The sequence below is a fragment of the Pongo pygmaeus genome, chromosome 4, assembly GCF_028885625.2.
Source record: "Pongo pygmaeus isolate AG05252 chromosome 4, NHGRI_mPonPyg2-v2.0_pri, whole genome shotgun sequence".
NCBI classification, from domain to species: Eukaryota; Metazoa; Chordata; class Mammalia; order Primates; family Hominidae; genus Pongo; species Pongo pygmaeus.
Window position 1 is genome coordinate 91,117,776 of NC_072377.2, and position 22,134 is coordinate 91,139,909.

Below are 22,134 nucleotides of genomic sequence, written 5' to 3' on the forward strand. Positions count from 1 at the left end.
AAAGTAGATTAATAGTTAATTATATAAAATACTGTCTTAATGTCTTCCCTTTAGGGCCGGGAAGAAGATCCACATGAAGGAAAAATGTGAGTTTGTGTTAATTATTAAAATGAAAAAATAAATCTATATTGTAAATTTACTAATTGGAAAACTTTGGCCAAAAAAATTTTTTTTTAAGTTTTTGGACTGACTTAACTTTTAAATTTGGCTTAGGGAACTGATTTCTAAATATTTTCTTAAGGATCTAGTGATAAAGTCTTATTTTTAAATAAAAGGTAGCTGATAACTAAATATAACTCTTCTTATCACCACACTGAAGACTTTGAATAAACACTACATTTATAACATTATGAATGTCACAATTCGGCACATTTTAAAATTATTCATAGTATTTCTTGGTTATTAATAGTATTTCTTGTTTTATAGCCATATCTTTTATCCCCCCAAAATAACGGTTCTTCACAATTTTAATAAAATTCAGCAAGGTCTTTTTTTTTTCATAATCTTCAGACTGATTTTATGTATATGTAAGTTTTCTTTTGAAGATCTGAACCATTAATCCCAATTCTCTCTTACTCACATTTTAATAGACTATTCATCTCCTAATATCTTTTCAGTACAACATTTTTTTCTTATCTTTCAGCATTTAGGGATGGAACTTGAGGCTTGCCTCAAGTGTTTGCTTTTTCTGTTTTCTAACCATTAGAATATAAAAACATTCAACTGACTACTCCATTTGCAGTCACCTTGTTTAATGCTTCACCCTTTTGTAAATGGAATATGTAAGATATATTCTGAGTTCATTTTTATTGTTTCTTGTAGCTACAAAATAGACTCCATTAGTGAGACTGTACCCTGCTGTTTGTATTAGTTTGAAGTCTCCTCTCTACCTATATCAGGAGTTTCAAATTCTTTTTTTTGTTATTTTTTCTTTTTTTTTTTCTTTTTTTGAGACAGAGTCTTGCTCTGTTGCCCAGGCTGGAGTGCAATGGCACGATCTCTGCTCACTGCAACCCCTGCCTCCTGGATTCAAACGATTCTCTGCCTCAGCCTCCTGAGTAGCTGGGACCACTGGCGCACACCACCACGCTAGGCTGATTATTGTACCTTTAGTAGAGATGCGGTTTTGCCATGTTGGCTAGGCTTGTCTTGAACTCCTGAACTCAAGTAATCTACCAGCCTCGGCCTCCCAAAGTGCTGGAATTACAGGCATGAGCCACTGTGCCTGGCTAGGAGTTGCAAATTCTAATTAATGCTTGGAAGAATCAGACAGACAATGTAAGCAAGTGAAGCGGGTCAAGTATATATATTCCCAGTTTTCTTTAGACACAATAATCTTGGTCTTTCTTATTTTCCCTCTTTGCTAGAGATCAAGGTACATGGAACTATGTCCCTACTATCAAAAAACAACACTGTACGTGTGGTAATAAATGGCAACTAATATTCACTCATGGTGTTAGGGAAAACTGTGGGAAGTAGAAAACTAGAAAGTGTTTGCCTATTGTAAGGTAATCACTCTGTCTAGTTGTCTAGTTGATATGTGTAGGAATGTGAGTCTAGTGTTGTTAGATCCTTCTGATTTTCAAAAAAAGACCATAAATCTAGGTTTTTTTATTTTAGATAATAGCAATGGAATTTTAAATTTAAAAATGTAGGTTAAATGCCAGTAAACATTTAAAGCTACATCAATTTTCTCATAGTATAAAATATAAATCCCACTTTCACTCGGAAGTCTTTTTATCTGATAGCATTGTCATTCTTACATTTTTCTTAACTTTATGTAATTTCTTAATTAGTATTTAGCATAACTTAAATTTGCATTGTTGGTTTATTTTATGTGTATGTTTGTTCCCTTTAATTTCCTAATATAGGGACTGTGGCAGTACTTTAAATTCTTTAAAGTGTCCTCAGTAACATCTACAAGTAACCTTTGAGATTAAATAGATGGTATAACTTTGGTTGAATTTCTTTCCAGCTCCCTATTTACATGATATAGGCACCAAGTCCTGATGATTTTATCTCCTAAAGTATTTCTTAAATGTTTACTGCCTTCTCAAATCTTAAATAACTACATTCTAGTTCAGGCCTTTTTAAATCTCCTGCCAGGATTTGATATAGCAGTAACCTCCAAGTTGATCTCCCTTGACTCTTTAGCCTCATCAAATCCTTTTATCCAGTAGCTGGAATAATCTATCTAGATTGAATCACATTTTCACTTAAAATCCTTAATTGCCAGCAGGTCTATGAAAAAATGCTCACCATTCATTACTAATCACCAGATAAATGCAAATCAGAACTACAATGAGATTTTCATTTCACCCCAGTTATAATGGCTTTTATCCAAAAGATAGGCTATAATGTATGCTGGTGAGGATGTGGAGAAAAGGGAACCCTTGTACCCTGTTGGTGGGAATGTAAATGAGTGCAGTTACTATAGAGCACAGCATGGAAGTTCTTCAAAAAATTAAAAATAAAGCTACCATATGATCCGGCAATCCCACTGCTGGGTATATATCCAAAAGAAAGGAAATCAGTGTATCAAAGAGACAGCTGCACTCCTATGTTTCAGCACCATTCACAATAGCCGAGATGTTTAATCAACCTAAGTGTTCATCAGTGGATGAATGGATAAAGAAAATATAGTACATACACACAATGGAATACTATTCAGCCATAAACAAGAATGAAATCCTGTCGTTCACAGCAACATGAATGGAACTGGCAAATACCATGTTAAGTGAAATAAGCCAGGCACAGAAAGACAAATACCATGTGTTCTCACTCATATGAGTGCAAAATATTAGAAAATTGAACTCAGGGAGATAGATAGTAGAATGATGGTTACCAAAAGGTGGGAAGGGTAGCAGGGAAGAGGGGTTACAATATGGCTGATTAATAGGTACAAAAATACATCTAGATAGAATGAATAAGATCTAATTTACTGGATATTTAGAAATAACTAAAAGAGTGGAATTTGAATATGCCTAATACAAAGAAATGATTATATGTGCTTGAGGTGATGGATACCCCATTTATCCTGACTTGATCATTAAACATTATATGCTTGTATCAAAACATCACTGGTACCCCATAAAAATAAACAAAATAGTTGTATACATTACCCATAAAAACAGAAAAAATAAAAATTAAAAAATTGAATCTTATACTGATTCTCCACCTTTACCTTAGCAGAGCCTAAAAAATGATCTGTTATCTGGTTATTTTGTCCTTTACTGTTCCTAGTACTTATCATCACTAGTTTCCTAATCTCCAGCATGTAGGTCTTCAAATGCATAATACTTTTTTCTTTATTGTTTTAGAGATAGGTTCTTGCCATTGCCCAAGCCGGAGTGCAGTAGCGCTATCATAGTTCACCTCAAACTCCTGGGCTCAAGTGATCCTCCTGCCTGAGCCTCCTGAGTAGCTGAGACTACAGGTGTGTACCACCACACCTGGCAAATGTTGTAATTTTTTTTTTTTTTTTTTTTTTTTGTAAAGATGAGGTCTTACTATGCTGCCCAGACTGGTCTCAAACTCCTGGCCTCAAATGATCCTCCCACCTTGGCCTTCCAAAGTGTTGGGATTACAGGTGTGAGCCATTGCTCCTAGCTATTTTTCTTTATACCTTTGCGCAAGCTGCTTCCTAGGCCAGAATTCTTCCATTCATACTTAGCTCATTCATCACTTCCCCCTAGAAAATCTTCCTTTATTTTCCTCTCTACACACTCAACAGTATTGGTACCTTTCTCTGTTATTCCCAGAATGCCTTCGGCAATACCTATCACTGTGCTTATTATAGTTTCTACATTGTTTCTATAGTTAGATAGGGTCTCACTATGTTGCCCAGGCTGGTCTTGGACTCTTGGGCTCAAGAGATCCTCCTGCCTTGGCCTCCGAAAGTACTGGGATTACAGGTGTGATCCCAGTTCCCACGCCTGGCCTAGGAGTGGGAACTTCATAAGAGCAGGGACTCATCTTTTTATCACTGTTGCAAACCATGTGGTTGAAATATATAAATTTTATATGGGAATAAATGTCTGAAAAATGAAATGAAAACTCTTTAGAAAGAGATATTGCCACTTTGGCTTCAGACTGTGCTTATGCTAAATAATCTTGTTCATCTGTAAACCCTATCATTTTTTTACCCTTCTTTTTTTGAATTTTTTTCAAACTGTAGAAGTAGAGGATTAGCCTTGGAGGTCAGGTCATGTAGTTGACTCTCCTCCAGAATATAAAAATCCTGCTCTAGCATTTGTAGTAAGTGGTCATTTAGCCTATACTTGAATGCAGTATAGAACCTCACTACTTGTAGTCTGAACTGTTTTAGTTGTTGTATTATTGCTTTATATTATTCACAATTTACACAGGGAACACCAGGAGATCTGAATTAGTGAGTTAATGCTTGGAATGGTGTTAAAGAAAAGTTTACCTTTTCATTCATGTGAAAATTTAAAAATTCAGTTATATTTTCATACTTCACCAGTAATAATTGTATGGATCATTTAAAACAATGTGAATGACCTCTTAACCTGTCACATTGGACTTTCGAGCACTTATATATTTTAGTCGTATGTTTACTTTCCAGCTTGGTCTTTATTATTAAAAATACTTGTAGACCCTAAGAAGATCCCACAGAGTAGTAGATAAGTGATCGGGAATTGTCAGCCTGGCATTAAGATGTGTTAATCAGCAAGATAGATAATAGGCCTTCAGGTAAATAAGAGGTGATTTTATGTACTTTGATGACTAGTAATTACTTTTTAAATCAGATATATCATTTTATTTGAAGGTAAAATTTAAATACTTAGGTTATTGTATGCTCTATGTCTTGACTATGATGCCTTTTATAATAATTTCTAAAGGCTTAATTTAAGAATACAGAATATTAAATACATAGCAACCTAGTTTGATAGGCTGTTAGCTCAAATAGAGTTGGGAACACTAAGTCCTTCTTTTCTTTCAGTTCTCGATGGTGGTATCCACTCATTCTTATCATTCAATCTTATATTCTGACTTTCAGCAAAGTAAGAGTCAATATCTTGATTTTATTTGAAGAGAGAATTTATCAGATGTTATAGGAAAATTCAGAAATGAATTCATTAATTTTCTCAGGGAAGTTCTGGAGTAGGCTCTATCTGTACTACTCCTCCTTCCCCTTACCCCATAAAAAGAAAAAAAAGACCTGTAACAGTCTGTTATTATCAGGATTAAAAATTGTTGCCATTTTTGTATTGGTAATGAAAATTGTAGTTTATATTTGATAGTTTCTAGTTTTACTACATTTTGTTGAAATTAAATATAATATGTATATAAAATGTATTAAAATGTAATAAGAATGACATGATTTGATTAATTGCATTTATTTTATCACTTTGAATTAAACTTACTATATTGGTTGTTTAATTTTGATCATATGATAACAGCAAAAAGGACTTTACTTATATATCTAATTTATTCTCTTTTTAAGATGGTTCCATGGGAAGATTTCCAAACAGGAAGCTTATAATTTACTAATGACAGGTACTTACTTATTTACTTGCTTTTCTAATGTCTATTTAAAGAGAATAAAAAAGTGAACAAACCATTTATCATGTGCTTTGCCTTTAGCATTCAGTTACTGTTTATGCATGTTATAATTTCGTGTCCAGTACTAAGAAGCTGGTGTTTTTATTTGTATTTTAAACATACATGTGTTATAAAATTTAGTCAAGTGTGTTTTTCTTTTACCCCCAGGCCCCTGTCAACTTCCTCAGAAGTAACACTGACAGTTTTTTTTTCCCATATGTTTCTAGAAGTTTTCTGTGTCTCTGTGAATCTTTCTCACCCCTACACATACACAGACAGGAACAGGCAACACACTTTTTTCATGTTAGATATATATTGGGAGATGATTCTGTATCTGCAGATAAAAATTTTCATTACTCTCTTTTATGGATTTAAACTTTTCATTATATAAATACCATAATTAACTAGTCTTCAGTAGAACGATATTGTATAGTTTTTATTCTTTTGGTGTTCAGCTATAGCAGACATTCTTGTGTTTATCTTTGTATACTTGTGGAATTATATGATTGAGCTTTATTATGTATTAATTTTAACATTTCCCAAAACTCTTATGCTTATAAATACAAAGTAAAAATTGACTTGTATTGTGGTTTTAACCATCCTGTCATTGTTTATTCTTACTAAATATTTAAGGCTGAATTAATTTAAATACCAAGCATTTCTTCGGCAAACCACATCTTATAAAGATTTCAGACAAGTTTAAGCTTTAGTATGTAATTTAAAAGTTTCAGTTCTTCAAAAATGTTGACTATTCAATAGTTTCTGTATTTGGTGAAATAGATTCTTGTGGTGATAACACTAATTAAAGAGGTAATCTGAATTGTTTTAATCCATAAAGCATTGCATTCTAAATTAATACTTTATTCTTTTGAAAGATTTGAGATAGTTTTTGAAGTACTCAATTTTATTGTGAAGATGTAGGTTAAGTAGGTTCAAAAAATAAGTTAAAAAAGATTATGATAATGCTATATGATAGTAATAGAGAAGAAATTTTACACCAAAATGACATTCTGTCAGCTATTTCAGTGTGGAACCAAAAATACGTAGTTTAGTGAATTTATTGAATTTTGGATATGTTTCTTTTTTGGAACGTGAACCACCAAGTACTTGAGGTACTTTTGTTTTAAGGCATACAAGGTTGAAAAGGAGCTAAACTTAATTTCCTTAATACATTAGTTTGCATTTTCTTTGTGTCATGTGCTCTTTTGAGGATCTGGTGGGATATTCTCTCCTGAGAAGTACCAATAAGCACTTGCATGCACAGTCTTGCATGAAATTCCTATCATATTCTAGAAGAAATTTAGAGAGTATCTTGGATTCTTGTCACTAAGAGTTGTTGTATCAACTTAGAAACACTTTCATTTTAGCCCATATTATACAATCAATTTCTGTAATTTTTATGTTTACTTATGTATTAAGCCTTGAAGATTCAGTTTAAGGAGATTTATTTTTTTCTTTTTACTGAACATGAAGTTACTTCATAAGTGCCTTGACTGGATGATTGGAACTATTAGTAATTTACCCCTCAAATTATATCTTACAATCTAAGCATTCAGTGTGCTTTCCTAAAAACAATCAAGTCCTGATCTTTTCTGGATCATTTGGACTTAAATGGAGAAAAGGCAGAGCATCTAAGTATTATGAGTCACTGCCAGTCAAAGATATCAGAAATACTTCTCTAAAGTTAATATGTCATATTTAATATATGATAATTTGCTTCTATAATTCCTTTCAGGAGCATACCTATTGAATAAAATATAGTGTATGTGTATTGATTTTGATAATGTATACACATATTTCAGTTGTTTTGAATTTACCTTTATAAAAAGCTTTTGGTACTATTTTATTACAGTCATTACTTTTTAATTTTTTTTTTTTTTAAGATGCAGGATCTTGCCGTGTTGTCCAGGCTGGTATCAAACTCCTGGGCTCAAGTGATCCTCCTGAATAGCTGGGATTATATGCATGTGCCACTGTGCCTGGCACAGTCATTACTGCTTAATGATTAATTGAGAACATTGATTAAGCACAGAGTATTCTTAAGCAAACTGGTCTTCACTTTTTAGAATCTTCTTATTACGAAGATTTACATACAGAATTTAGCAGTTTTAGCCAGTATTCCCTAACTGTGCTTAGGTTCCTTCCAAATTATGACAGGTGTAGATATTACTGACCAGAAGTTACTGCTGCAAAATTTCTGCTGTCTATTTTTATGTATTAAAGCTGGTAAGATACACCAGAGAGATAGCAGACAAGCAATGTGGATGGTTGTGAATCATAAACTGGAAAATTTGAAAGAAATTATCTTAAAAAAAAACAAGTTCCTGGTGAAAATTTACATATGTTTATGACTTTGAATGCACTTTGTAATAATACTACTTAACATCTTTTCTTTTTTATTTGATAATTAGGGAAAAACTAACAGCTTAATTTTTACAGTTGGTCAAGTCTGCAGTTTTCTTGTGAGGCCCTCAGATAATACTCCTGGTGATTATTCACTTTATTTCCGGACCAATGAAAATATTCAGCGATTTAAAATATGTCCAACGCCAAACAATCAGTTTATGATGGGAGGCCGGTATTATAACAGGTAAATCATAATTTTTTAGCTATCTTTTACTTTTGGCAAAAATAGTTGAAATCTTGATAATATAGTATTCAGAGTCAAAATTATATAAAAGTTTCTAACTTCTAAAAATTATAAGACCTTCAATATAATTTCATAGTAGTCATGCCCAAGAATTCTTTAGACAGTGTCAAATATGAATACAAATTAGTAACTTATACTTTGTTTCCTTCCAAACAATTTTTGTGATTTTAAAAATTAGACATAAGCTATTTGCAACAAATTTACTAAATTCATGTGTTATCTGTAGGAGGAGCAAAATATCTTAGGAAAAGAAAATATATCAACATTATTTTATCAGTGAGATACTTTAGTAGGAAAAAAAAAGTTTCTAAAGATACCTGAGACTTATTATACAGATGTTATCATGTAACTGAGTTGTTCTCAAGTTGACATTTCTTATATGTGATTGTTGGTTTTTACTTCTCACTTTCAAAGTAAACTCATTGTTTGTCCCAAAACTCAGAATGAATTATAGTTACTTGATTAGGAAAATAAGTTAATAGAAGAAACCAGTATGATAGAATGTCAGCAATTTTTCTGTCAAATAGAAAATAATCTTCATTTGTGAACATAAAGGTTTTCCTATACCTAATAACTCTCTATTTCCTATTTCAGAGGCTGGCATAATCTTGTTCTAAAATGCTTGTATTTGCCTAGTTTAACCCCTCAGTACCACAGCAGCATTCTCTATCCAAATTAGAATTTGTCAAACTAGACATTTGAGTGAATAGAGATTCTGTAGCTTGTTTATCTGAAAAAAAAAAACAGAAAACAAAAACAAGTTCTAGTTGATTGCTGGAAGCTCAGTTGACTGTTAAAAGACATCAAATGTAAGATGTGAGTCTAGGCAGCTGTACCCTTTTGCCTACCTCATATACAGGTTGCTTGAGTACTTTCTACATGACAATCTGAGTTCTAGATGTCCTTACTGAAAATACAGCTAGCTGCAATTTGAGCTCTTTAAGAATGTAATTTTTCCCAATTCCAGTTTTCTGGAGATTTAGAACATACAAAATAATGCATTGAAAACATATCATCTTCTTAACTGAATAAATGTCCATATTGAGATCCTTTTTAAAGATAAAATAATTTACATGAATTTATTTTTTTGAAGTTCGTTTTGTTACTAACTTAAACTTCCTTATGATACATCACACAAAACTGGAAATTCTTCCTACATACTGGAGGCAGTCGGTAAAACATGTAAAGGTGGTCGCTTTTTGTTGCTGAACACCATGATGGAACATGAAAAAAGAAGTATTTTAAGTAGATTTCTGTCCAAATTATTGCAATATTATGTTTTCAAAATGAGGATTAAAAAAAAAAAGTTAAATATATGTTAATTTAGTGGCCTTGACCATTCCCCCAGAACTTTGATTTTTATAATTTTTCTTCCCTGTGAATTTGTTTATAAATTCATCTTATTGTTTCTAGTTTTAACATTAAACTTTTTTAAAAAGCCCCAAATTATGTGAATCAGGTGCTGTGAAAATTAAGGATTTTGTAATTGTTTTGGAAATATATACTTCATTTCAGCATTAATGTCAGTAATGTCAGAAATAATTCCTAGGAAGATAAATCTTTGTGCTTATTGTTTATTGTTAGATATAAATGTATAAAGAAAGATTTTTCAATAAATCTATCAAACACAGCCATACTCTGCTGTCCCATCTCCCCATTAACTAAACATGAGACCTTGATAAAGAGGGATAGTAGTTATGTCTTTCATTTAGAAACTGTTAAGACATAACTTTAATGTTCCTATATTCAGAGTTTTTTTTTAAAAAAAGCAGAAGAGGCATTTAATAGCAAATTTAATTCAGCAGCCATTTATCGACTTATCTGCTTTGTGAAATATACTGTACAAATCCTGTGTAAATACATTAAAGAAAAAGATAAAGTTTCTTCATTATTAGTGCTCAGGTTTATTAGAAAAGAAAGTATGGTATGCAGACTGTGATAAATTCAGGGGATATATAAATGCATGGGAATCAGTAGATGAGAGTTCAGTGGGGGGTGAGAAGGAAGACAATGGATTTTGGCTAGACCTTGAGGAGACAATATTAACATTTATCTAGACTTCAAGAAGAAGAGTGCACATGGTTTTATGTGCTAAATGCATTGCAAAAATTAAAGTACAGAACACAGTGTCTCTAGAAACTCACACTTATTTCAAAAGTAAGTTTACATTGAATATGTTTTAGTTTTCTGAGATGTAAATCTGTCTGATTTCATGGCTGGAACTTACATGAATGTCTAGAAAATTCTGGTTTATTTTGGTGTTTCTGGGTAGAGTATAAATGGAAGAGTAATTTTTGAAAAAACTCTTAAGTCTAGCTCATTGGTAAAAACCTATCTGATTGGTTGCCCCACACTTTTAAATTTGCTCCTGGACAATCTGAATTGTACTTCCCCATGGTTTCCTGTTCTCTCAGTTTATGGAAAACAATTATATTGTAACATTGAGGTGCTACAGTGGATTGATTGTATTTTACAGTGACTGAACCCAAAAACCTTCAATGTTTACTGATTTTCATAGATTTGGTGCTTTTTGCTTTAAAACACATAGTCATCTCTTTAGTGGAATCTAGCTATCTTCAAATATATTTTCTGATTTTCATTTTTCTTTTAACAATTTTGGATTTATATGGTATTAGATTTTTTATTAAAAACATAAAACCTTGCTTGTTCTTTTAATAATGCTTTTATTTATCTCATTTTCACCACACCCCTCTGTGGCTTGTGTTAAATGCTGCTTCTGGTATTAAGTTCATTCATACACTACTAGTTAACTTTTCAGGTCCTTTTGTTTTGGTTTTTAACATTATTATATTTGTTTTAAATTAACTTTGTAGTATAGGGAAGATAACATACTTGAAGATACACACACACACATATTCTAATTATATATATATAGTAGGTTAAACAAAATCTGTCTGGAGAAGTGTTTCCTAGGTGGCTCAAAAGTTCCCATTTGTCCAGTATATTAAAGGAAGATTTAAAATTCCAAGATTTCCGTATTCAGGACAATAGAATGATCTTATTGATTATAGAGAAACAACTTTATATTTAAAAATATATGTGGTTCACTAAAATTTATATTAAAATACAGTATGTCATTTTATTTTTTTGTAATATTTTCCCAATATTTCCCAATTTGTAACACTTTTAATCAAAATAATAAGCTTTTCTCCCTATAGTGATAATCCTACATGTAAGATTAGCTGGGGGTTTTTTTTCTTCTTTTTGCCTGCTTTTCATGTGTTTTATGACCTGTTTCTGATATAAAACCAGTATGTGTAAATGTGATAATAAAAATTCTTAATTTACCTGAACTCTGCTTCTTAAATAAATGCCATGTTTCTGTGAATTCTTCATTCTTAGTATCTCATATGTACTCTTGGGGGTGAAAAAAAAGGTAGACTTTTAATCATTTCCTCATTTATGGTGACTCTTTGAATATGGTATTGTTGACCTGGCTGCCCACTTGATGGGTATGGAAAATCAGAATCTGGGCCATGTATTCTGGCCTGTAAATCTATATTAAGAACATTCTGGTTTTTCTAAAATAATATGAATGTTATGATCATTTATTCTATTAATGTATTTGTGTTATGTGCTTTGAAAAAAATTTGCTAATTAGATAATCCTTGGTAAGAAAGTTTACACATATTTTTAAAGATTTTGCATTTTTATGAGACAGATTAATATTAGAAATTTTTATTTTAACAGCATTGGGGACATCATAGATCACTATCGAAAAGAACAGATTGTTGAAGGATATTATCTTAAGGAACCTGTACCAATGCAGGTCAGTGTTGCATTTCATATTGCAATAATTAGCATTTTATTTTAAAATGCATTTTGGTGGTATGTTTTTGCACACATTTGTACAATTCAAATTGGATACAACTTAAAACTACAGATTATTTAGATTTTTTAGAAAGTAAACTGTAAGAATCTTTTAGTTTTTATCTATGTTGATTTTAGGTAATCAGGAACAACCTAGTGGCTTTTTGAGATTAGAAGCAGTCGTGGAGGAAGGTAAGTTGCAGTAGGTCCAGGAGTGAGTTTTTTGGAGGCAAAAGTAGAGACAGCAGGGATTAACCACAGCCAGCTTATTAAAGCCTGGGGAGTAATAAAAGGAAATAAAAAATACTGATAGAAGAGGATTAGAGCAAAAAATGGTTTACACTTTTTCTTTGTTTATTTGCCTGTAGTTTTACAGTGAGAGAATTTGAGAATGTCTGTATACTCTGAGTAAAAACTGTATAGTAGTAAAGAGGAGAGTGATGTTGTATGGGGAGATGGGTGGTGGCAGTGTCTTACAGATAGGGTCCTAGACAAAAATGAATAGAATCTAGAACATAAAAGGAAAGATTGGCCTTGAGCAAGAGCGCCTGTTAAATATTAGTTGATTAACGCTTAGGGTGATTAGCTTCTGTTTCTTCCTCATTGCACTTTCTGAAGTGTGTGGTAGGGAAATGGTATAACAGGGGTTAGAAAAAGGTGCTTCAAAAGACGGATTAATAATTTTCCTAAGTGGAAAATGGAGGTACTGTTATTCTAGGGACATAAAGGATTATTAAGGGTTTTGGGTACCCAGCTGCAATTGTACAGTGATTTGTAGTGTGCCTACTTTCTTGATGTTTCCTCCTAACAAGTTCATTTCACATGGCTATAGCTACTACTTATTGCAGTTAATTGGTGGGGGGCGGGGTGGGGGGTGAGGAATCATTAATCTGAAGCTAAATATAAATTCAAGAATCATCATAATCTTGTCACATTTTAACATACAGGCACACCTCATTTTATTGTGCATTGCCTTATTATGTTTCAAAGATAGTTTTTTTTACAAATTGAAGGTTTGTGGCAACAAGGACGTCTATTGCTACTGTTTTTCCAAAGCATGTGCTCATATGTGTCTTAGTGTCACATTTTGGTAATTCTTAAAATGTTTCAAACTTTTTCACTATTATATGTTATGTTGATCTGTGATCAGTGATCTTTAATGTTACTGTTGCAATTGTTTTGGGGTGCCATGAACTACATCTGAAGAAGACTGCAAGCTTAATAAATGTAGTGTATGTTCTGACTGCTTCATTGACTGGCTGGTTCTGTTTCTCTTCCTGTCCTTGGGCCTTCCTATTTCTGCAGACACAACACTATTAAAATTGGGCCAATTAATAATCCTACAGTGGCCTCTAAATGGTCAAGTGAAAGGAAAAGTCACATGTCTCTCACATTAAGTCAAAAGCTAGAAATGATTAAGCCTAGGGAGGCATGGTGAAAGCCAAAATAGGCTGAAAGCTAGGTCTCTTGCACCAAACAGCAAAGTTGTGAATGCAAAGGAAGAGTTGTTGAAGGAAATTGAAAGTGCTACTCCATTGAACACATGAATGATTAATAAAGTGAAACACCCTTATTGCTGATATAGAGAAAATTTGAGTGGTCTGGATTGAAGATTAAACCAGGGATAACATTCCCTTAAGCCAAAGCCTATCCAAAGCAAGGTTCTAACTCTCTTCTATTCTGTGAAGGCTGATAGAGGTGAGGAAGCTCCAGAAGAAAAGTTGGAAGCTAGCAGAGATTGATTCATAAGATTCAAGGAAAGATGCTATCTCCATAACATAAAAGTGTAAGGTGAAGCAAAGAAACTGTAGCAAGTTACCCAGAACATCTAGCTAGTTTTCCAGAAGATAACTAGCAAGTTATCCAGAAGATAAGTGTTGAAGAAACAACAGATTTTCAGTGTAAAGAAGACATCCTTCTATCTGAAAATATTATCTAGGACTTTCATGGCAAGAGTTAATGCTTGGCTTCGAAGCTTCAAAGGTCAGGCTGACTGACTCTCTTTTCAGGGGCTAATGCAGCTGGTGACTTTAGGTTGAAACCAATTAATCATTGACTATTCTGAAAATCCTAGGAGCATCAGAATTTTGCCAAATCTACTGTGCCTGTGCTCTGTCAATGGAACTACAAAGCCTGCATGATAGCCCATCTCTTTACAGCATGGTTTACTGAATATTTTAAAGCCACTGTTGAAACGTAGTGCTCAGAACAAACAATTCCTTTCAAAATGTTACTGATCACTGACAATGCAACTCTACAATCAAGAGCTCAGACAGAGATGTACAAGGAGATTGTTGTTTTCATGCCAACTAACACAGCTTATATTCTGCAGCCCATGGATCAAGGAGTAATTTTGACTTTCAAATCCTTAGTTAAGAAATAATTTCATAATGTTATGTTTGCAAAAAGTAGTGACTCTTATGGATCTGGGCAAGGTACATTGAAAACCCTTTGGAAAGGATTCATCATTCTAGAGGCCATTAAGAACATTTGTGATTCATGGGCAGAGGCCAAAATAACAACATTAACAGAAGTTTGGAAGAAGCTGATTCCAACTCTTACGGATAACTTTGAGGGGCTCAAGACTACAAGATGACTTTGAGGAGGAGGTAGCTGCAGATGTGGTACAAGTAGCAGGAGAACTAAATTTGGAAGTGGAGCTTTAAGATGTGACTGAATTACTCCACTTTTGTGATGAAACTGGAGTGAAAGAGGAGTTGCTTGTTATGGATGAGAAAAGAAAGTGGTGTCTTGAGATAGAATCTACTCCTGTGAAGATCCTGTGATCACTACTGAAATGAAAACAAATAATTTAGAATATTCTATAAACTTAACTTGATAAAGCAGCAAGAGAGTTTGAGAGGAATGCCTCGTTTTGGAAGAAGTTCAACTGTGGGTAAAATGGTATCAAACAGCATTTTAGGGAATTTCTTTTGTGAAAGAAGAGTCAATTGATGCAGCAGACTTCATTTTTAAGAAATTGCCACAACCACCCCAACCTTTGGCAACCACTGCCCTAATCACTTAGCAGACATCAGTATCAAGGCAAGACCCTTCACCAGCATAAAGATTATGACTCACTGAAGTCCTAGATGATTGTTAGTTTTTTTTTTTTCCCCCTCCGGAGTCAGGGTCTTGCCCTGTGGCTGAGGCTGGAGTACAGTGGTTCAACTGTAGCTCACTGCAACCTTGAGCTCCTGGGCTCAAGCAATCCTCCTGCCTCAGGCTCCCCAGTAGCTAGGACTACAGGTGTACACCACCATGCCTAGCTAATATTTTTTGTAGAGATAGAGTCTTGCTCTGTTGCCCAGGCTAGTCTTGAATTCCAAGGCAGAAGCCTTGGTCTCCCAAAATGCTGAGATTACAGTTGTGAGCCACCTTGGTTGCCCCAACAGTTTTTAGTAATAAAATATTTTTAAATTAACACGTGTACATTGTTAGACATAATGCTATTGCACACTTAGTAGACTACAGTATAGTTGTAAACATAACTTATACATGCACTGCGAAACCAAAAAAATTCGTATGGCTGGCTTTATTGTGGTGGTCTGGAGCCAAATCCGAAATACCTCCAAGGTATGCCTATATTTTCCTTCATTCCTGCATGCTTTCCTAGTAGAATTTAAGGTCTATGAGAACAGAGATTCCCAGTGCTTAGAACAGTACCTGACATTAGATATTCAATAAATATTGATTGAATGAATGATTCTCTGCTTTCCAGCAAGAAATACCTACTTTATCCTTGCCTGTATTGTTACTAATGTCTTACACTTCAATGTGCTCCTTCCTATCACCATGTCAGTCTTCCTCGCTGCCTATCTAAATACTATTTTAACATCCATCTTGTTTCGCTTTTTGAGTAATTTTTTTTATTACCGCAAAGTAATTGGAAGAGAAGGTAGCCAGAACATATAACATACACATACATATAAAAATATATATATGTTTTATATATGTGTATTTTTTAAATAATATGGGTGAGTGCTTTTTAGACCATGGCTAGGATCTTTTTTCAGGATCAGAGGTGCCTTTGCCTCCAGATGACAGATCCTGCCATATAGTTCCATTGCTGTATCCTCAATTCTAATTCCCCTTGGCTCTTTGAGTTAGTGATTTTAATTTTATTTGACCCCAAATTAAATCATACATTTCCCCATACTGAATTTGTACTTAGAATTTTCTAATTTAAGTTTTGATCAAGACCATCCTGGCTAACACGGTGAAACCCCATCTCTACTAAAAATACAAAAAATTAGCCAGGTGTGGTGGCATGCCACTGTAGTCCCAGCTACTCTGGAGGCTGAGGCAGGAGAATCACTTGAACCCGGGAGGTGGAGGTTGCAGTGAGCCGAGATTCCACCACTGCACTCCAGACTGGGCGACAGAACGAGACTCCATCTCAAAAAAAAGAAAAAGAAATAGTATATGGCATCTAATAAACTTGCAGTATGTGTTATAAGACTGCTTTAAGAATTACTTGAGATATATAATATGCCTCGCTCTTGTGTTAGTTTTATAACTGAACAAACCTCCAATGGTTTTGCAAAAGTGCCTATAATGCTTTGAATACTTCAGAAATAATTGATGCTGATTATAAAGTAATTTGACTGATTGCTGCACAGAAACTATTAAGTGCTATTTGTAGTCTATTATTTTGGAGCATGGGGTGATGAAAAGTAGGTTTTAGTAGAAGTTTGGGGAATAATAAAACTCATTCTTCAAGCAGGATTTTAACTATTAGTACAAAAGGAAGTACTATCTTTTTACTAATTGCCAAATTGATTAGCTGGCAAATCACCTCATCTTCCAATGAGGTGATCCTGTGTACCCACACTCAGGCTAAGATGCTGGCAAAGGCTAAGAAACAGCAGAGTCCTAGCTAGGTTTGCTTACTTCCTGGAACTATTAACACTTTGTGAGGCAAGCATTAGACAAAAAGGGGCCTTTTGAGACAATATACCCCATAATAAAAATGCCTTACATTTTTGAGCACTATATGTTAAGCACTGTTTTTTATACATATTCATTCATTTAATTTTTTCAACTTTACCAAGGTGACACTATAATGATGCCTATTTCAAAGATAAGGGAACTGAGAGCTGAGAGGTTAATAACTTAAATCATCCTCAATTCTTCTCTTTTTTCTTCCTGTACTTTATATCTAACCTGTCAGGAAGATCATACTGACTCTGCCTTCAAAATATGTCTAGAATATGACCACCACCAGAAACCTGCCTTCATCTGCTAGTTTCTAGCTTTGTCCCCTTATGCTGCATGCTGCGCAGCAGTCACTGGGATCCATTTAAAATGTCAGATCGTGTTACTCCTCTGTTTTAATAGTTGAAAATGTTCTCCATTTCTTTCAGAATAAAAGCCAAAGTCCTTAGAATGGCATACAAGACCCAACAGTGGCAGTCCATTAATTTTCTGAACTCGTCTCTTCCTACTATCCTCCTGCCACTCTTTTTCACTCATACTTGCTTCTGTACTATTATTTGTAAATAAGCCAGACTCTTTCCTTCCTTAGGATCTTTGCTGTAGCTGTTCACTGTGTCCAAAATTATTTTCTCTTGGATATCCACTAGCCTCACTCTTACATCTTTCAAGTTTTTGCTCAAAATTTAGCAAATTAGCAAATGACACTTACCTAGACACCTTAATTAACACTGCAACTTGCTCAACCCTGCAGAGCACTTACCTTCTAACATACAGTACAATTTATTTATTTATGTTTATTTTTAATCTTTTCCTGGTTAGAATATAAGTTCCATGAGGATAGGGGTCTTTGATTTGTTCACTGACGTCTCTCAAGAACTTCAACAGTGCCTGAGACTCAACAAACATTTATTGAATTAATATATTAAATGGTGTTTTCCTACATTAAGTGACAAAGCTAGGATCTGCAAGTTAAGTCTGCCTTCAGGAGCTTACACATGTAACTTCTAGGGAAAAGCTTGGTTCAATGGCTGTTAGACTCTCACCAATCAGATTACTGAATTTCCTTGGGAGGAATGTAAAAAATCTAAGAACTATCTCTTGGGCTGAGAAAAGGAACACGCAGAGAAGCCTTTCTCCTCTCATTGACTAGGACTTGAAGGGGAACATCACACTTCGGGGACTGTTGTGGGGTGGGGGGAGGGGGGAGGGATAGCATTGGGAGATATACCTAATGCTAGATGACGAGTTAGTGGGTGCAGCGCACCAGCATGGCACATGTATACATATGTAACTTACCTGTACATTGCGCATATGTACCATAAAACCTAAAGTATAATAATAATAATAAAAAAAAAAAAAAAAAGAAAAGTGAAGTTGTGTTTTTGCCCATAGCATCTTCTAGTGTATTGGAATCCTTTAGGATTTGTGGGCTAGTCCCCACTTTAATATGATTTTTAAAAGACCTATATAGAGCATCTTGGAATCAAGTATTTAAATCCAAATATTAGTGTGGTTACACATCTTAAATGACAGACTCCAAGAATGTTCCATTCTGCAGCTAATACTAAGTGCCATCACCATTGAACTAAAGATTTGATAAATACAAATCTGTATTACCAGGAAAGTAAAGTCATCACTGTTGTAACATCATGGTCCAGTGTACCCTTTTAATTTTTTTATATTCCTAAGTCATTTTACAAATAATTCGCATCACCAAGATTAAGGGTATAATCCAAAAACAACTTCACTGGAAAATGTAGTAAGAATTTAAATGTAGCGTACCCAAATTTTTGTTCCATGTTTTCATGTCTAGAAAGGCTTACGTACCTGAAATGGACAGTCTTTTCAATGCAACTAACAGTTCTTCACCCTTCGTGCACAGACCTGGAACACAGCCATCTTGTAAATTCTGATTCCAGGTTTGAAATCAGATACTTGTCTAATAAGTTCTATTTGTAATTACTTTGGTTCTTCTTGCATTGTATCTATCATATCAATTCCAGATTTTAAGTACATCACTACTGGAATCTAGCTTATTCTTTCTTGTTTTTGTATTATCAAAATGCAGTGGTTTTTTTTTTTTTTTTTTTTTGAGATGGAATTTTGCTTTTTGCTCAGGCTTGGAGTGGAATGGCGTGAGCTCACTGCAACCTCCGCCTCCTGGGTTCAAGCAATTCTCCTGCCTCAGCCTCCCATGTAGCTGGAATTACAGGCACGCGCCACCACGCCCAGCTAATTTTGTATTTTTCTAGAGACAGGGTTTCACCATGTCGGCCAGGCTGGTCTTGAACTCCTGACTTCAGATGATCTGCCCGCCTCGGCCTCCTAAAGTGCTGGGATTAAAGGCGTGAGCAAAATGCAGTACTTTTGAAAACTCTGATGGCTCATAATTTTTTTGGAGAGTACAGTGTCCATTGCTCCATAATTGTAAAATATTTTTGTTTAGATTTTAAAACACAAGTTAACATTGATGTTCATAAGAGTGATCAATCCAGTGAATTTTAAAATTTCTATGTTATATGTTTACTTTCAGTAATTTTTTATACAAAGGCCCTTTAATATTTGCCCATTCACAAATCATATTAAGTAAATTTTGATGTACATACAAAAATTTAAATAGTCTCATTTATTTTTAGCAAAACAGGATAAGAGAAGTAATATGGTTCACTCAGTGATTCTTGAGTTTGAGAAAATTCAAGTATATCATCATCTGAAATATCATAGTCTGAGGTTTGTTTATCAAAATCGATTCTGCCATCATGATAGAGTCTAGAGTGCTGCTATTTCTTTGCATTCGTTTTCTGATTTTTGTAATTGTCAAACATCTTCCTGGATCAGTTTTTTTCTCTTTATCATTTATGAGCAGAAAATAAAGAGTTCTGAATATTTTAAGTACGTTCAATCAAAGCTAAAAATACAGCAAAGATGGCCTTTTATGTTTTTACAAAAGACGCTGCAATACTTTGCAACACAGTTAAACACACACACACATACACACACACCCAGAGTGATGCAATAGAGATTATTTATTTCAGTTATATCATCCTCTAGGCCAGGGGTTGGCAAGTTTTCTGTAAAGGGTTTTGCAGTTCATTTAGTGTGTCCACTAAAGTCTGTCTTTTTATCTGGAAGCAACCACAGACAGCATGTTAGGGAATGAGCATGGCTGTGTTCCAGTAAAACTTTATGTATAAAAAACAGGTGGTGGACTGGATTTAGCATGCATGCCATAGTTTGTCAACCCTGCTGTAAGCAATTCATTCTTCTATTTTCTTATTATTTTAGTAATTTTGTAGCATTAACTTGGGAATAATTCTGAGTAATGATGAAATAGTTCCTAGGATGATGAAACAGCATAATGTTTCAAGATAGAGAGAGGATTATGAAAATCCCACAGCATAACTTAGATTTATAAGAGGATTGAATGGATCCATGAAGTTTGTAAGATGGACTAAAAGTCATAAAATATTAATCCTTGCAAAATAGTAAGAACTACTCAAAAAGGAAACCAAAAAACTAAAACTGAGTCCAGTTGACCTTAATAGTAAAATTGAAGATTCATTTATTCTGGAAACATCATGATAAAGGCATCCTGATATAATTCTTTTCCTCAGGGGATTTAGCAATTAATATAAGTTCTGCTATAATGTAACATATGCATTCCTAAAAATCATAGCATGATGCAAAATCAGGCAGTCAAAACCACAGGGCTTTTGGGAAAAGTGAGGTTAGGGGTGTAACACTTAGAAATTTCATCAGGGATACATTAAGAAAGAAAGAACCTAATATAAATATGTTGCTTAGTTTTATACATTTTCTTTTTAAGAAATATGTACATCCTACAATAAATATGGCAATTTACCTTAAAAAAAGAGGTACATTACATGAGGAAATGGCCATTGGTAGAGTTGAAGCATGGGAATGTTGCAGAGTGGCAGAGAAGGATTATCTGAAATCACGGTTATAACACCAGCTGTGGATGGATGGGTGTGGCACGTGACACACTTAGTGGATTGAGGGAACTGTTAGGTATTTGAAATGTGTATGTTTTGTTCATTCTCATGTCTTAGTTCACCTGGTACTGCTGTCTGTATTCACCTAGCATTTCTCACAGACACAATTGTGCATAAGCAAACATGAATTTGCTTTATGCTTATATTGGGTCCTAATATACCAGTTATGCTGGGACAAGTTTATGTTTTTAAAACATTATTTGCTGTAAAATATAACTGACTGTATTTGAAAATAGCTTATTAGGTATCCATGGAAACAGACAACTTATTAGTTGTTCTTGGGATTGGCAAAGAAACCTTTCTGTGAACATTGTTGTCCGTGTTCTTTGAAATTATAAGGAAACATTTCTGAGAATTTCTTTGGAAAGCAAAAGATCATTTATGTGTTATGTGTATCTAGATTTTAGTATTTTAAGCACTTTGGCTTTTAATTGGTAATTTTATAGATTTTTACTTCATTTCCATCAAGAATGTATGAAATAATTTTAATGTTTTTTAAAATTCAGGATCAAGAACAAGTACTCAATGACACAGTGGATGGCAAGGAAATCTATAATACCATCCGTCGTAAAACAAAGGATGCCTTTTATAAAAACATTGTTAAGAAAGGTTATCTTCTGAAAAAGGGTAAGTTCAGACTTTTATCATTAACCCATTTGATAGAGACGTTGTAAATATGGAGCTCTGAACTTACTGTGATATATATTTAATAAGTTTTGACATGAGTTATTAGTAATTGACACTTGTTTAGAGCCCATGTATAAGCATTCTTCAAAATTTAGAGTGTAGGTATATTAAAAGTCTACATTTTCAACCAGAATGTTTTTTCTACCCATGGTTTCTTTTTTTCGTTCTTTTCTTTTTTTTTTTATTTTGAGGAACTCCTTATGGCACATGGTACATTCATAGTATTGATATTTTACAGATTTACCTCAATTTGACATAAAGACATTTTGGGGAATTGTGGGTGGCGGTATGCTTTAGTGGAAGAGTTTTTTCCTTAAGACTGTTAAAGAATTACTCCAAAACAAGAATTCTGACGATTTTATCATAATGAAATCTCTGAAGATATAGTTAAGGTATTCTCAGCATTTACTCTGTGATCAAAACAAGTAATATAACAAAAGGCATTTTTGT

General features: G+C 33.8%; 1 protein-coding gene across 3 annotated transcripts in view; it reads left to right on the forward strand.

Moving 5' to 3' along the window:
• The window catches only part of RASA1 (RAS p21 protein activator 1), a 123,839-nt gene that overhangs the window by 72,659 nt on the left and 29,046 nt on the right, over positions 1-22,134 (forward strand). For all 3 annotated transcript variants that reach the window (XM_054489777.2, XM_054489776.2, XM_054489779.2), the window contains exons 6-10: positions 55-86; positions 5,468-5,520; positions 8,005-8,155; positions 11,927-12,005; positions 21,504-21,624. In XM_054489777.2, coding sequence (XP_054345752.1) covers positions 55-86; positions 5,468-5,520; positions 8,005-8,155; positions 11,927-12,005; positions 21,504-21,624 — 436 coding nt within the window. The remainder of the gene's footprint in view (positions 1-54; positions 87-5,467; positions 5,521-8,004; positions 8,156-11,926; positions 12,006-21,503; positions 21,625-22,134) is intronic.